The following is a 17866-nucleotide window of genomic DNA, read 5'->3' on the forward strand; positions in this document are numbered from 1 at the left end:
AGAGAGGATTTTTGCAACAAGTTGCCAAAAAGGATGTGTGGACACCTCCGAAAATCGTCAGCCTCAGTCTACCAGGGAAAGTGGAATGTCTTCTGTGGTTGGTGTTGTGGAAGGGGTATCTCTCTCCTCGATGCCATTATTCCAGCAGTAAAAGAGTTCCGCATGTATCTATGGAAGGAACTGCTCCTCTCGGTTTGGGCAGCAAAAGGCTACTGCTCAGCCTTGAGTCTTGCCTTTAAACTGAAAGTGGTAGACATTTCCTCTTCATTGGAACTATCTCTCATAAGAAGTTACCTGTCCCCTGTCTGAAGTGAAACCTCTTCCATGGAACGTGGTTCAAGTTCTTCAGTCCCTGAAGGATCCTCCCTAAGAACCATTACGCCAGGCAAAAGATCGCCACCTCACGTTGAAGACGGTGTTCTTACTTTCCTTGGCTTCGGCCAAAAGAGTCAGCGAACTTCATGGTCTCTCGTATGACATTGCCCATTCAAGAGGATGTGGAGAGGTAAGCTTCAGCTTCGTCCCTGAGTTTGTAGCAAAGACTCAAAATCTAAGGGTAGCGGATCCTAGATTTGATTCCTTCTGGATAACTAGTCTCCGTTCTGTAACTGATGACCCAGACCATCTGTTGCTATGTCCAGTAAGGAGTTTGAGGCACTACCTCAAAAGAACAGCAGCAGCTCGCCCCCTTGTGTCAGAACTTTTCATCAACACGGGGATGGTCAAGAGAAGGATCATAAAGAACACTGTCTCTGCTTGGATTTGCAAAGTCATTGACTTTGCACTAAGTCCTCCTCCAACTTGTCTACCCAGAGCACATGACGTCAGGGACATTGCTACATCCCTGGCCTTCAAACGTAACTACTATGTAACACAGGTTTTACAAGTGGGTATGTGGAATTGTCAGATGACCTTCACCGCCCACTACATGCAAGACGTAACCAACAGGAGACTCAACATGTTCTCTTTCGGTCCTGTGGTGGCTGCACAACAACTGGTTTGATACCTCAAGCTCCTTAATGGACGAATAGCAGGAGGTTAAGGACATTGGTTACCCGGTTTTAGTCTGAGTGAATGAATTAGAATGACTGGCTCTTTCTTTTCTTCATCCTCCCCTCTCTTGGGGAAAATCAGCTTCCAGGTTCCTCTGCAAAGCTGACCTCAACCACTGCTTGTAAACCATTGTTCCTTTGTGTAACCTAGTACAGTATTGTGTCTATTCTGTTGCGACCCCATACCCTGGCAAGGTGGTATTGTTTATGTCTTGGTAACCTCGGACGATTCTTGACTCAGAAGAACTCTTATCTTGACAGTCACATTGCTAGTATCATAACAAACAGCTTGTGTAAGCCGCAGACCTTGCATATCAAGGTTTAGCGAGGTCTTAAGGTTTCCACCTTTTATGTGCTAACACACACACAGTGGAATCCCCTGGTAAAAAGCCAGATTATCAGGGATGTCCACCCTCCTAATGGCTGATTCAACCCCTGTAAATAGCATTAGTTTGTGTTCCATTTACAGAACAATGACAAATTTTGAAGTAATTAGTATTTTTCCTAAAGATACAAACCTGTAACTATTTATACAGATTTGTCCGGCAACCCAGTACCCCTTGAAGTTCTACCTCCAAGCAAAGTGAATTAATAGTTACAGGTGTGTGAGTGTGAGGGGTAGCTACTACTCCCACCCCCTGCTAACCAGCAGTATGGGTGGTTAACCCTCGCTAAAAATCTAATGGCTCGTCTTTCAACTTCGCCAAAAGTAACATTCCTTTAAATAGCTACAGGTTTATATCGTTAGAAAAAAATGTAAATTACTTCTAAATTTGGAGTTATTTATATAAATTGTCCCACCATCACCTGTCCCCCAATAAGTCTTGCTTGCGATAAAAACGGGACGTAGTTCACCGATGTGAGTAGATATAGGTGGCTGGGTACTCCCAGTGATAAGGTAGGGTTGCCATCTCGCCCTTTTAGTCAAATGTCTACTTTCCTGCTTTGCCGAAAGTATATCCAAATAAATAACTCCAGGTTTGTAATTAGTTAGGGAAAGAATAAAATCATTTCCAAATTTGTTATTTTATCACTAAAGCAGTAGTATTTTATTTTTCATCTGGTATCCACTCACAAAGTTTAAACTGAATCTTAGAACTGTAAGGCAATTGGTTTATACATGAATTAATGGTAATATGAGGTTTTGTTTTTGATACAGAGTATATCTAATCTTGTTTATACTGTATTCAGTAACATGATTCTTAGAATGAGTTTTTTGTTTGCTTACATTAAATTTGATAATCATGAGGGTTATTTTCTTTGCAGATGATCATTTGATATTAAAACAAGACATTAGCTCAGGTGGTACAGCTCAGACAAATCACCCAATTGCAATTATCATCCATGATGGTGTGTACATTTTAATTGTTCATACGGAAATGGCATATGAAGATGTTGGAAGGTCATACACAGCATATATAGACATTCAAATGAAGAGTGATTATGGTTATCTCTCTGCTGTAGGTAAGTTTCAAATTAAGGTGTTGCTCGTCAAGTTACTTTCCAAAATGGTTCTTAATTATTTCTATCTTCTTTTTTATAAAGTGAATATTCTACATCATTTGTGAGGTTGTGTTCAACACCATTCTTATTCTACTAAAAATGATGCTTCCCTGCCAGAGTTATATTTCATTACTTTACTTATACATACATACATATACCAAGGCATTTCCCCCAATTTTGGGGGGTAGCCGACATCAACAAATGAAATAAAACAAAAAGGGGACCTCTACTCTCTACGTTCCTCCCAACGTTATCCCTGCGTGTCGTAAGAGGCGACTAAAAGGGAAGAGACAAAGGGCTGGGAACCCCCTCTCCTGTATATAATCCTGCGAGACGTCAACTTTACTATGGTTATGGTAAAAAATATATTGAGTTACTGCCAAGGTCTTGTAAACAGCTCAAATATCTTCCCTTGTCTTAGAAAAAATATGAGTGGTAAACAATTACAATTACAAATATGAAACAAAAAAAAACAAAAAAAGGGCTTAATTTTATTGTTTTATAATGTCTTTCTAAGTTATATACCAAATTTCAATGCTGTATCTTTGAAACTAAGGGAGAAGATAGAATTTGAAGGGCAATAAGTATAGTTTTGAGATACGGGAGTATAGTATTTTTACAAAGACATTATTAATAAATCATGAATATTATGAATTTTATGTTCTTTTTTGGATATTAATAAACCAAAACCATGTTATTTATCATAATTTAATCATAAATGAAGATCCCTTCGCTCAATATCTTGCTTCTTTTGGCTCCTGTCAGGCAAGGCGGCAGCTCCTCCATCCACACCACTCTCTCTCCGTCATTAACTCTGCTAATATCGCCTATATTACCCACATCTGAACTTTTATTAGAGCCAATTTTCTTCCTTATGTTAGCGAGATGTTGAAATTGTTTTTTCCTCTTTGGCATGATGAAATTTTTGCCGAAGCCAAGAAAAAACAGACGTAAAAATGAGTAAATGTCAGAGGTCAAACTCAAACGTGTACTCTCCCTGAGGTTTGTCCTAGCACTGAAGGCCTTAGGGTGTAATACTTTGTCTTGTGACTCATGGAATCTATACAGATGCCATTACTCACATTTTTTTATATAAAAGTGTTATGATTATCAAAATTTACGATAACAGAAGAAATACTGCATTTTCTTGTAGGGATCAATATTTTCGGCATATTGGGTCACTTTCATTAATTACCCTGCAACTATGAAAGTAAGAGGAATTTTAACAAAATATTTTGTATACACATTCTCTATTACCATACGAAGCTTAGTGAATTTTTCAGGATTCTGTGTTTTTTGTCCTATACCCCCATATATTGGCATACTGGCTGTGCCCCTTAAAGGACGCGAGTTTGTAGCTAGGAAAATTACAGATTACTTTTTAAATTTGTGATATTTTCCCTGTTGGAGCCTTTGAGCTTGTAGCATCCTGCTTTTCCTGTTGGCCTTTGGGCTTGTAGCATCCTGCTTTTCCAGTTGGAAGCTTTAGGATTGTAGCATCCTGCTTTTCAAACTAGGGTTGTAGCGGGGCTAGTAATAATGATAAATAAGTATACTGTATCTGGTTTTTTGCTATATTAGTCACTTTCAGGAGAACTCTTATGGCAGCAGGGTTTCTCAATTTCCAAACAGATCCAATGTGGAGGGCTGTCATAGTAACTCAGAGTACTATATGAAATGTGGACCTTTTATTATTTATCTTATTTATCAGATGTATTTTGATGTCTCACAGGATTATGATACTGGAGAGGGGGTTCCCAGCTCCCTCGTCCTGTCCCTTTTAGTCGCCTCTTACGATACGCAGGGATACGTTGGCGGTATTCTAATTGTTTTTATGCCCCTGTTGTTATATGGCCTTTGAAAAAAATAGAGTTCAGATGCATAGATTTAACCTAAAGCTTTCATATGAAACAAAATTGTCAAATCTATGGTTTCTGGTTGCTGGATCCATTCCACCGACCTTATATTGAGAGTCTGGAGAATTTATAAGGAACAAGAAAGTGGGGAATCAAATTGAGTTCTTTTTCACAAAAAAAAAAAAAAAAGTTGTCTCTCTAGTATCTTACAGGTCATGAAATAAACTTTACTAATAATGACAATCATAGCTGCTTGAGACTACAAATAATGAAAATCATAGCTGCTTGAGACCTTTAGATCTAACCTCGCATCCCCGTTACTAACAGCCAATAGCTGTTTACATTACTGTATTTTTTCAAGGACTGAAGAACTTCGATGTTTTTATGGAGCAAACAGACTAATTGTAGACTATGAGTTGGTTTTGAGAAACTTAAAGATATTGCAATATGGTAAGAAATGCAATAGAATTTTATTTTAGAAAATCAATCTCAATTTTTTCCTGATTAATACATTTGATACTTTATGAGTTGTAATATATTTTCAGATTGGCCATTGTTAGGATTTTATGCAGCCATGTGTGTTGTGTATCTCATATATGGGTTAGCCTGGCTGGTAGTTTCATTTATGCGGTGGCGGGAACTGTTGCGTGTGCAGTACTGGATTGGAGCAGTTATCCTTCTAGGTGAGTCTAAGAAACATTTATTATTGTTGTAGTAGAATATCTTACAAATTTTATGCCATTGTATAAGTTGTCATATTTAGCACAAAATAATCTAAAGCTGGGAGGAAACTTACATGCAGGTAAATATTGTCCAAGGAGAAAATATTTCTTACTACCATTCAATAGTGTACATCTTTATATCATGTTGTCTAGTACCAAAATGTGAATTGTGACGAACAGAGAAACTTCCTTTTGTTTATATAGATTTTCAGATTATTTTTTCCCTTTTATATACTGTACCGTGATTTGATATATGCCTATGCAGTATAACAAATTACAAGCATTTTAGTTTAGATAACTAAAATGAAAAACAAGACTTTAGTCCATATTAGGTATAACACCGTTTTCCATTCTTCCTTCTTTTTTATTTTCCTTTCATTTTTGTTATTCATAATTTTATTGTTCATTTGAATCTGCATTTATTCCTTATACCCTTTCTTATTGTGTACATTTATTCCTTTTCTTATACAGTCAATTCTTGTTATCTTCGTGTTTGTTATTTGCGAAATTCTTACAATACGAAAATACAAAATTTGACACTAAATTTCTTAACTGTAAAAAATTGCCAAAGAATGTGAATCAAAACGAAAAATTTCGAGTTAGAAATCACCAAATACAGCTTTTGTAAAAACCATAAGTTAAAACATAAAATTTTGCATCAGAAATTGGCCAATGATACTGCACAATATAAAAAATTACCAAAGAACAGGTGTGAAAACTTAAAATTAATATTTAAAATTACCAACATCAAATACAGTGTAATGTTGAAAAAAAATTCAAGTTAGAATGTGAAAACTAGAAAATAATACTGTACATCACTGTATTACGAATTGCCAAAGAATGCAAGTCAAAAGGTGAAACTTGAGAGTTAGAAATCAGCAAGCAGTACTCTATAAATTAGGAAATTATATCATTGATACTCTGTTGATTAAATGGAGGGATATTCTCAGTATTGTCATTAAAACCCAAATAAAATCAGTTGGTAATTACTGTTGTTCAAATACACTTCAGGTTAATAATAGAAAAGTACAAAAATTATTAAATGACTCGACTAACATTGAAAACTTGGATTATTTTAGACTTTCAGTGCATATATGTTATATTGTGAGCTAAAACTAAAGATTATCTGATGAAATTGAATATCGTGTTTTATGTCTAGCCTTCTATCAAACATAGATTTAAGAAAAGTGTAAATTTCTTTTGTTTGTAGTATTTAATGGAGACATTTTAAATACTACACATGATAGGCTATTATATATTGTTGCTAATGTAATGTTTATTATGATGTTTTGAGTAAGTTGAGAAATTTTATAAACAATCTCTATCAATCTATCTATCTATCTAGGTGCCATTTCTTTAATGTGGGCTGTCTGTTACCTTCACCTGGTTCTGTCTCTAGGTCTGTACAAATTGTCAGGCTGTTACATTCTCATTTACATTCTTGAGTAAGCTGTCTAGAAACTTTTTTCTTTGCCAGCCTCTTGCTCTTCTCCCCTCTATCTTTCCCCTAAGGCATGGAAATTCCATTTTCCTCCTCCATATCACTTTTAGAAGAGCTCTCTCTTGATTCACTCTTCTTCCCAATATCTTCTCATTTGTTACTCTCTCAGTCTATGGGATCTTCAACATTCTTCTGTAAAGCCATAATTCAGCTGCATTTATTGTATTTTTCAAGTTCTTGTTTAATATCCACATCTTTGAGCCATAAGTAAGTGTTGACCATACATGGGTTTTCAGTTATCTAACTTTTGTCTGAATCACTATCCTGTTTGTCAATAGAGTTTTCATACTGTTAAATGCATTTTTAGCTATTGGTATTCTTTTTTCTATTTCTTTATTACATCTTGAATCATATGTTAATATATTACTTAAATATACAAAGACTTTTGTTTATTTTATTGTTGCTCCATCCATTATGACATTGCAATTCAGAGGTTCCAGGGTTATGCTACTACCACCAGTTTTCTTCATGTTGATTTTTAGTCCTATGTTCGCACTCTTGCTTTTACTGTGTCAAGAAGTGGATGCAGTTTCTCTTCTGAGTCAGTTACTATCACAGTGTCATCTGCAAATCTATTATGATTTATATTTTTTCTCCAACTCTTATTCCTTTCATTCCTGATATACTTCTCATTATGATTTCCACGTATAGAAAAGAGGTCTGGTGACATCCTTGTCTTACGTAATCCTTGTTTATTTCTATCCATGGTGTTAAATTATTTTGGATGTTGATTGCAGCTTCTTGCTACCAATAAAGGTTGATGATTAGCCGAATGGCTGTGCCGTCAGTATATAAGCTCTTTAAAATTTCTATAAGTTGGGAGTGTCTAAGTATATCAAATGCCTTTTCAAAGTCTATAAAACACATAAAGATATCTTTCTGTACCATTATAGCCCTCTCTGTTAACATCCGTATGTTGAGTACAGTACAAGGTATTGCATTTCTGTTGTTCTTGTCGCTGCCCATGACTCGAGACGTTCCTCTTGGGTATCAATCCTCTGCTGAGGGCCCTGTTAATGACCCTGACCCAATGCAGGCTCCTATGGGTGTGAATCTGGAGTTAGATGAGTCCCAGCTCTCTGATTTAGACAACTCTGATGATGCGTTGCCTTTGCCAGCTGTCTCTAAAGCTCCTGCCACTGAGCGAAGAGGGTCGGACTATTCCTTTATGCAGGAGAGAAAGTATTTGACCTCTTCTGCTGTACCCCACAACCTGAAAAGACCTGGATTGGGTTGCTCTGATCCAAGATGGTGTCAGGGTCCATTAAGAGGTCCTTTCCCAAATACTGGAAAAAAAGGACTTTTAGGGCTAGTAACTCGTCTTGTTTACTTCCTCCGTTTTTCATCAGCCAGAGGAATTACTACAATCTCATGCACGACAATCCCTCGCCCTTGCTATTAGACCTAACAGTGTTGGCCTTGGCTCAGGGCATGTCAGTTGACAAGCTGGCAGCCCAGCCGGTAACGTTCTTGGCTGCAAAGGCTTCTGACATGGAGAAGATTGCTAAGGCAACTTTGCAAGCCTCCTCATGGATTGACTGCTGGTCTAGTTCCGTGGGTTATCTAACTGACAATGAGGATATGTTGGATCCAGATGAGAGGAAAGCATTTAAGACTGTCTTGCTTTCTGAAGCTAGGGCTGCGGAGTTCCTCACTCACAACGCGACGAACCAGTGGGCAAATTAAAGTGGTACGTGCCAAGTGTCATTTCAGAATTCCGGAGGCATATGTCAAGTGTCATTTCAAAATTCCAGAGGCAGATGTCAAGTTTCATTTAGAAATTGCAGAGGCAGATGTCAAAGAGAGAAGCACTCTGTCTTCACAACTCGTCAGTGGAGGGTCCTTCCTTGTTCCACACAGAAGACATTGACGCTGTTGTGGAGCGCAGGAGAAAGGTGAGCCAAGACTTGCTTCTCCAATGGCTGGTAACATCTTGCCCCACTCTTCAGCTCCTTCTGCAATGAAGTCATCTTCTGTGCATTGATGGGCACAGAAAAAAAAAAAAAAAAAAAAAAAAAACGCAGCTTCTAAGCAGTCCACCGCTAAAAAGTCAAACCCCAAACAGCCTTTTCATGGCAAAGGTGCTAAGAGGTAGAGCTGGAAACATGGTTGCTCTCACTAGGGTGCCCAATCCTCCTGCCTCACCACCAGTGGGGGATGCCCAAAGCACAGGTAGCCGAGATAAAGATCCTCGGGGCCGAACCATGGATGGTCTCGATCCTCCAAGCGGATATTACGTCAAAATCAGACTCTCTCACCTTCCTCTGGCTCTGCATCTAGTGATGTCATATTCCTTTGCGAAGGGATCAGCAAAGTATCTCGCCCTTTTGGGTAGAAGTCCAGACTATGCTGGAGAAGGGTACTCTCCAAGAAGTCGTTGACGGGTCCTCATGCTTTTACAGTCAACTCTTTCTTGTAGAAAAGGCACCTGGAAGTGGAGACCAGTCATCTATCGCTTGGCTTTGAACAAGTTTTTCCAACATAATCCATTCAAGACGGAGACTGCAGAAATGGTCAGACTGACTGTGAGAGAGTGTGACTACATGATCTTAGTAGTTATTTTTTGTACTGAAATTTTTTAGCATGAAATATTTTTGTTTTTCATGAGCCATTATTTTTCAATAAATGACCTATTTTTCCTCGGTACACACACATGCTTACAAAGTGAAATATATTTAATACCAAGTGGCAACTCCAGAACAATCATTGTCCAGTCTAAAAATAAAAAGTTGCACCACTTTTGCTGCATACTGTACCAGCATAGGATATAATAGATCCAAGGCCACCACACACTTCATGCTGCCTTACTATTACCTCTGTAATTTCTTATCCAAGAGTGCTTGTTTCAGGCGTATTACTCCTTGTCAGTTATAGGAACTACTGTATTTCCAAGGTATATTATCATTCACGCCATACTCGGTTTCTTTCTAACCTAACAAATATTGACTCATCAGACTGGGTCTTTTGTGGGTTAATGGATGTGGCAAACTGGCAGCTGTGGGTGTAGCAAGCCTTCTGTATGCTTCATAGGAGGGAGCCCAGTTCAAAAAGATGGGATTTTCTCCTGGCTGGGTCTCCATTCTCCATATTCAGATGATTTATCGCATGGCTAGTGTTATTATTATTATTATTATTATTTGCTAAGCTACAACCCTAGCTGGAAAAGCAAAATGCTATAAGCCCAGGGGCCCCAACAGGGAAAATAGCCCAGTAAGGAAAGGAAAGAAGGAAAAATAAAATATTTTAAGAAGAGTAACATTAAAATAAATATTTCCTATATAAACTATGAAAACTTTAACAAAACAAGAGGAAGAGAAATTAAATAGAATAGTGTGCCTGATTGTACCCTCAAGCAAGAGAACTCTAACCCAAGACAGTGGAAGACCATGGTACAGAGGCTATGGCACTACCCAAGACTAGAGAACAATGGTTTGATTTTGGAGTGTCCTTCTCCTAGAAGAGCTGCTTACCATAGCTAAAGAGTCTCTTCTACCCTTACTAAGAGGAAAGTAGCCACAGAACAAATACAGTGCAGTAGTTAACCCCTTGAGCGAAGAAGAATTGTTTAGTAACCTCAGTGTTGTCAGGTGTGTGAAGACAGAGGAGAATCTGTTAAGAATAGGCCAGACTATTCGGCGTATGTGTAGGCAAAGAGAAAGAACCGTAACCAAAGAGAGGGATCCAACGTAGTACTGTCTGGCCAGTCAAAGGACCCCATAACTCTCTGGCGGTAGTATTGTAGTGAAGTAGCAGAACTCAAGAATATCCGGGAATTGAGTCTTGGATCTGTTAAGCTTTCAGAGGAAGGTACATCAACAGTGACAAGGACAGCCATCATGAGTATGGCTAGTGTCTCAACACATACCAGACAGCATTCAAGTGTTAATAGAAGGTAACCAGTTTGCCCTTCAGGTATTCTTATCCTTTTACACCAAAGTCTGTGGATTGTGAGGAAACAGCAGTTACCCTTCTAATTCTCCGCATAGTTCTTTGTTTTTGGTAGTACGTGCACCAGGGTACTACCATTCTTTGTTTGTTAAACAAATAATCAGTACATGGGGACATGTGAAGGCAATGAATGTAGCCATATAGGAGTGAATGGTTTTTATGGAAAAAAAATTATTGAAAATATTTTCTTGTCTGCTAATATGTGGCAGCTAATTTTTATAATTTTTTATTTGACATGTTTTATTTATATTAATGAACAATTGTAAAAAAAAGATTTTTTTTCAGGAATGCTGGAGAAGGCAGTTTTTACTGCTGAATACAGCAGCATTAATCAGCGAGGGTACAGTGTTCCTGGACTTATAATATTTGCAGAACTAGTCTCATGTGCCAAGAGAACATTGGCTCGTATGTTGGTCATCATTGTATCATTGGGTTTTGGTATTGTGAAGTGAGTAATAATTTGCATTAAAGATTTATCTATGATTGTATCCTTTTAAGGTTCATAAGTATCTCTTGGTTATGGTAATGGAAATTTAATAACACTTTAAACTTAAAAGGCTTTATAATTATACTAGATACCTGGCATTGCCCAGGTGTTGGAGTAAAAGGCAATGTCAGTATGTGCAACTGGTCATTTGATACTTATTCTGAACCATATGTTTTTTATCTTGTAGATACTCTTATCACCCAATATTTCCTTTGTGCAACCGTGAAGATGAAACATGTCTTATGTAAAGGTGGAGATGATATTTGTAACAAAGGCAGCCTAACTGTCCCTCCATGGCAACACAATCCAGGAGGTTCATTCTTCCATTTCAGACCATCATAGTGCTTACATTTTTGGGACATCAAGCCAATTTGTACCATCTCTTCTGTTTAATACCGATGACCTGGGCACCAAGACGCCATTGTTCTACATTAAACGGACATGGTCTAACTTCTGCACGCCAAACTCTTTCAATGTGGCGATTATTCTCTGCTTCTTTGTGCGTTTGTTGTTTTTGCTGAACAGTCGTTCTTTGTTGGTTAGCCTGAAGTCGAGTTTTTAAATATTTAACTTAGCCGGTGAATATATAATAGCTGCAACTCTGTTGCTCGACAGACACATACAATAAAAACTCGCCAGCGATCGCTATTCAGGTTGCGGGTGTGCCCACCAGCGCCAACTGTCAGCCAGATACCACTCTCGATGTAAACAAAGACTCAATTTCTTCTCTGTCGACGTGTCGACAAGACGTACTTTTACTCGCTGTAGAACCTGGAGTTTTTTACATCATATTTGGTGAAGTACTTTAATTTGGTTTGAGCTTTCGCAGTGCAGGTGTTTTATCTTCATCTTAAATCTTGAACTCTTTTTGGATAGATTTAATTTTTTGATGACATAGAGAGTATGGACTTTCTTTGACTTTTAAATGGCCGACCCTTCCCTTAGACGGAAGTGTGTTTAGGCTTTTAGCAATTATCTTATCACGTTATAAATTAATTATAGATTTTCCTCTATATATTTTATATCTCACCGCCTTTATTAGGCCTCTTCGATTAACTTTCCATTTATAATAAACATAAAAATAAATTTTAATGATTTGTTTATATGCGACCTTCCTGAGAGTAGGCGGTCCTAACTTGGAAACTGAAGTTAAACAACGTTGAGCCCTTTCAATCGTAAATAGCTTTTAAAGAGCTAATGATTTAAAACTTTTTAAATGAATATTTTTTAATAGATATTTTATGAAAGTTTTTCTTTGAATAGTCTTCGTACTGTTTCAAAGATGCACTAACGTTTAGTTTATTTATGCTACGCAGTTTGCGCTCTATCGTTACGATAGAGAGAGAGAGTATCACGGTTTCACTTTGCAGAAAGAGTAAATCGATTCTGACGTTTTGTTCATTCTTCTTTCAAAGCTTAAATGTTTTAAATTCTATTTTAAAGGAACTTTTTAATTGAAAAACCTTTCAGTTTTTTTCCTTTGGTCAAATAACATGTTTTTTTGACGAAACGTAAGTGGGCTCTTCTCTTAGGTGCGTAATCAAGAGAGAGAGAGAGAGAGATAGAGACGGAGGGAGAGAGAGGGGAGAAAACGTTCCGTTCAAGCGGGTAACGTTGTTCTCGAGTTACTCTCGTCCCTAGTCTCTGTACGGGGAGAAAGGATAAAACGTTTTTAGTTTTTTATTCTCGTCCCCAGGCAATGTACGGTGAGAGATTGAAAACGTAGTTTTGAATGAACTAGTGTTTAGTCTCTTCCCCATCCACTGAATTTTTTATCTTAAAATATGTTTACTGTTTTTTGCTGGTATTAATGTGCTTGCATTATACGACTGATTTCGCTATTACTACCTTTTGATGAGGTTAGAATTGCGTGCTTCAGGTAGAAATCAGTAAAAGTTTCGATTTCAGTGAAATAAGTGCAAAACAGAAAATCGTAGTGATAAAGTGATATTGCGCAAAGTGTTATCAGTGTTGCGACCGAGGGTTCGTCTGTTCGTGCCTGTCGTTCGCCTAGTCCGGGACCTCTTGCAAGCTCCCAAGCCCAGGGGAGAAGTAATGTCGTACGACTTATGGGTTCGAGAGGCCTTGATCAGCGAACAGACGTTCCCTCTATGGTATCGGGTGTATCTTACCAAGATCACCCCTACCATAAGGCGAGAGAGACGTTTTTCTCCTCGTCATCCGAAGGCTTTTCGCATAAGAAACCTGAAACAAGGTTTCGAGGCCCTTAAGCGAAAGTCAGTCCTTTCAGGACAGGTCCAGCGTCCTGGTTGTTGCCATTAGGACAGCTCTGACCCTATGCAGTCATCGGAAGACTGCTCGCCGCCTAACAAAAGCGTAACACAGACTCCGAGAGTCTTTTTGTTGGCAAGGTTTTGCGGTCACAGACGTTACCCTCGTCTCTTACCGCAACCTTTTCCGTTGATCCTAAATGGGTTGTACGGCAAGACATGCAGAATAAGCTTGCCTCCCTTATGGAAGACTATTCTGCCGATTAGTCCGTTGAGCCTAGCCGTTTATCTCATCGAGATCCTGGCTTTCAGCCAACCTAACGTTCCTTTGTGCGTCCTGTTGACGTTGGCGTAGCTAAGTCACGTCAGTCAGGTTGTTTAGAACCACACTCGATGCGGTCTCGTGTGGATTTTCAGCCACATTTGGACGTTAGGCCACTTGCTGATGCTCCTGTTGACGTTCAGGACGTTCGCTAACAATCGGAGTTGAGTTGTTTTGACGCTGTGCGTCAACCTCCGCATTCTATAGTTGTTTTGACTGCTCAGTCTAGGCGGTCAAAGCAGTCTCGAGTGGACGCTGTGCGTCCTCACGCACCTGTTGTTGTTGACAGTTCACAGACTGTCAAGCAGTTACATGACGTTGCGTCCTGGTCTCTCGCACCTGTTGTTGTTGACAGTTCACAGACTGTCAAGCAGTTACATAACGTTGCGTCCTGGTCCGCTACTAATGCACCAATGCGTGTGGACTCTGCTTGTAAAGCATTGCCACCACGGTAGGTCTCTCCCTTGCTTGAGACTCAGCTATTATCGGACAAGGTTCCTTTAGATGAGGAAGTTGCTGTTCCCCCTCCTACTGATATTCCCTTGAGGACTCTGTTAGACGGAGAGGAGCCTAAAGCTGCTTAGCCCTCTATGGACTTTAAATAAATCATGCTGATTTTTAAGGATCTTTGTCCGGATCTTTTTGTAACTGCTGCTCCTCGTTCGCCTAAACGTCAGAGCTTACACTAGGCCTAGCTACTTCGAAGCCGTTGTTTTATAAGCTAGTGCTCTCTCGCTCTCCTAGAGAGCTTTACGTTTGCTAGGCGACTGGTTTATCACCAGGAGGAGTTTGGGGGATACAGCCTTTGCTTTCCCTTCTTTTAAACTGGCTTATAGAGCGAGAGTCTGATATGACACGAGAGAAGTTCTCGGCTTGGGAGTTCCTGCCTCTGCCCAGATAGACTTCTCAAATCTCGTAGCCTCTCCCTGGCGCCTGGCCAGGAGACGCTCCTAGATTTTACAGGTCAACTTCACAGCTGTTTTCGAGCCTTTGAAGTTTTGCTGTACAATTATGTCATGCATAAACAAGGCTTTCAGGGATGGCTCCAATGATCTGACAGCCACGTTCTCTGCAGGGACAAGTCCCTCAGGGATGGCTCCATGATTTGGCAGCCATGTTCACTGCAGGAGTACGTAAGAGGCAAGTGCGCTCAATGTATTCATTGTCAAGACAAACTTCACGATGAAGTCTACCAGGCTGTCTTGACAGCATTTATGGAAGGCGACTGGATGGTCTCTCTCGACCTTCAGGAGGCATCCTTCCACATTCCGATACACCCGGATTCCCAACCGTTTCTGAGGTTTGTTTACAGGAATGTGGGGTACCAGTTTCGAGCTATCGGAGATCAGAGCCTCCCTGTACTTGGACGACTGGCTTCTCAGAGCCTCTTCCAGTCATCGCTGTCTGAAGGATCTCAATTGGACTCTAGATCTGACCAAGGAATTGGGACTCCTAGTCAATTTGGAAAAGTCACAGCTGGTCCCATCCCAAACTATTCTGTATTTAGGGATGGAGATTCACAGTCAAGTTTTTCGGGCTTTTCCGTCGGCCCCCAGAATAGATCAAGCCCTGCTCTCCATCCAGAAGATGCTGAAGAAAGAACGCTGCTCAGTCAGGCTGTGAATGAGTCTGGTAGGGACGCTGTCATCCCTGGAGCAATTTGTCTCGCTAGGAAGGCTACACCTCCGTCCTCTTCAATTCCATCTGGCTTTTCACTGGAAAAAGGACAAGACGCTAGAGGCGGTCTTGATCCCGATTTCCGAAAAGATAAAGTCTTGTCTGACTTGGTGGAAGGACAATATCAGCCTACGAGAGGGTCTTCCCCTGGCAGTTCAGATACCCAACCACGTTCTCTTCTCGGACGCATCGGACTTGGGCTGGGGCGCGACGCTGGACGGTCGGGAATGCTCAGGTCTGTGGAACTCGAGTCAGAGGAGCATGCATATCAACAGCAAGGAGCTTTTGGCGGTTCATCTGGCCTTGATAAGCTTCGAGAATCTCCTTCGAGGCAAGGTGGTGGAGGTAAACTCGGACAACACCACGGCCTTGGCGTACATTTCCAAACAGGGAGGTACCCACTCACTGACTTTGTACGAGATCGCAAGGGACCTGCTCATCTGGTCAAAAGATCGAGGCATCTCCCTAGTAACGAGGTTCATCCAGGGCGACTTGAACGTCCTAGCAGATTGTCTCAGTCGGAAAGGTCAAGTAATTCCAACCGAATGGACCCTCCACAAGGATGTGTGCAAGAGACTTTGGACGACTTGGGGTCAACCCACCATAGATCTCTTTGCAACCTCGCTGACCAAGAGGCTTCCAATCTATTGCTCTCCAGTCCCGGACCCAGCAGCAATACATATAGATGCCTTCCTCCTAGATTGGTCACATCTAGATCTTTACGCATTCCCAGGAGCCTAAAGCTGCTTAGCCCCCTATGGACTTTAATTAAATCATGATGATTTTTTTAAGGATCTTTGTCCGGATCTTTTTGTAACTGCTGCTCCTCGTTCGCCTAAACGTCAGAGCTTACACTAGGCCTAGCTACTTCGAAGCCGTTGTTTTTAAGCTAGTGCTCTCTCGCTCTCCTAGAGAGCTTTACGTTGGCTAGGCGACTGGTTTTTCACCAGGAGGAGTTTGGGGGATACAGCCTTTGCTTTCCCTTCTTTTAAACTGGTTTATAGAGCGAGAGTCTGATATGACACGAGAGAAGTTCTCGGCTTGGGAGTTCATGCCTCTGCCCAGATAGACTTCTCAATTCTCGTAGCCTCTCCCTGGCGCCTGGCCAGGAGACGCTCCAAGTTTTTTACAGGTCAACCTCACAGCTGTTTTCGAGCCTTTGAAGTTTTGCTGTACAATTATGTCATGCATAACAAGGCTTTCAGGGATGGTAAGCGGTACCACCTCAGTCGCTAACCCCGTCTGTTGCCGCACCTGCTCCCGTAGACCCTAAATGGGCTTTGCTGCAAGACATGCAGTCCAAGCTTGCGTCCTTGATAGAGGACTTTAATGCGGAGAAGGTTGCTACCGAACCTTCTGGCCAACAACCTTCCAACCGGTCGGTTGTGCGCCCTGTTGACGCTGAGGTAACCTACTCGCGTCTGCCAGTTGAGGTGGTTCCTCCACCGATGCGACCCAGTGTGGGTTGCCAGCCGCACGTTGACGTTAAGCGACGCTCGGAGGTGGTTGTTGACGTTCAGGACGTTCAACAACCAGCAGAGGTGACTTGTTTTGACGCAGTGCGTCAACCTCAGCAACCCGGTAGGGTGTTGACTGCACAACCCAGACGGTCTAGACAGTCTCGGGTTGACGCTGTGCTTCCTCGCGCACCCATGGTTGTTGACAGTTCACAGACTGTGCAGCAGTTCCATGATGTTGCGTCCGGCTCCGTCACGCATGCACCAGTGCGACCGGACTCAGCGAGCCAGACGTTGCCCACTCCGTTGCCGTTTCCTCATCAGTTTTCGGATGAGGAACCCTCTGATGAGGACGTTGCTGAACAACAAGACGATCAGCCCCCAGAATAGATCAAGCCCTGCTATCCATCCAGAAGATGCTGCAGAAGGAACGCTGCTCAGTCAGGCTGTGGATGAGTCTGGTAGGGACGCTGTCATCCGTGGAACATTTTGTGTCACTAGGAAGACTACACCTCCGTCCTCTTCAATACCATCTAGCTTTTCACTGGAAAAAGGACAAGACGCTAGAAGCGGTCTCGATCCCGGTTTCCGAAAAGATAAAGTCTTGTCTGACTTGGTGGAAGGACAATATCAACCTAAGAGAGGGTCTTCCCCTGGCTGTTCAGACTCCCAACCACGTTCTCTTCTCGGACGCATCGGACGTGGGCTGGGGCGCGACACTAGACGGTCGGGAATGCTCAGGACTGTGGAACTCGAGTCAGAGGAGCATGCATATCAACTGCAAGGAGCTGTTGGCAGTACATCTGGCCTTGAAAAGCTTCAAGTCTCTCCTTCGAGGCAAAGTGGTGGAAGTTAACTCGGACATCACCACGGCCTTGGCGTACATCTCCAAACAAGGAGGTACCCACTCACTGACGTTGTACGAGATCGCAGGGACCTGCTCATCTGGTCAAAAGGTCAAGACATCTCCCTAGTAACGAGGTTCATCCAAGGCGACTTGAACGTCATAGCAGATTGTCTCAGTCGGAAAGGGCAAGTAATTCTAACCGAATGGACCCTCCACAAGGATGTGTGCAAGAGACTTTGGGCCACTTGGGGTAAAACCATCCA

General features: G+C 41.2%; 1 protein-coding gene across 1 annotated transcript in view; it reads left to right on the forward strand.

The window, feature by feature from the left end:
* Positions 1-17866, forward strand: part of LOC137634163 (transmembrane protein 87A) — a 91837-nt gene that overhangs the window by 27495 nt on the left and 46476 nt on the right. Inside the window, exons 5-7 of the mRNA XM_068366419.1 lie at positions 2319-2516; positions 4957-5094; positions 10868-11030. Of these exons, the coding sequence (XP_068222520.1) occupies positions 2319-2516; positions 4957-5094; positions 10868-11030 (499 nt within the window). The remainder of the gene's footprint in view (positions 1-2318; positions 2517-4956; positions 5095-10867; positions 11031-17866) is intronic.

Source organism: Palaemon carinicauda, chromosome 44, assembly GCF_036898095.1.
Source record: "Palaemon carinicauda isolate YSFRI2023 chromosome 44, ASM3689809v2, whole genome shotgun sequence".
Taxonomy (NCBI): Eukaryota; Metazoa; Arthropoda; class Malacostraca; order Decapoda; family Palaemonidae; genus Palaemon; species Palaemon carinicauda.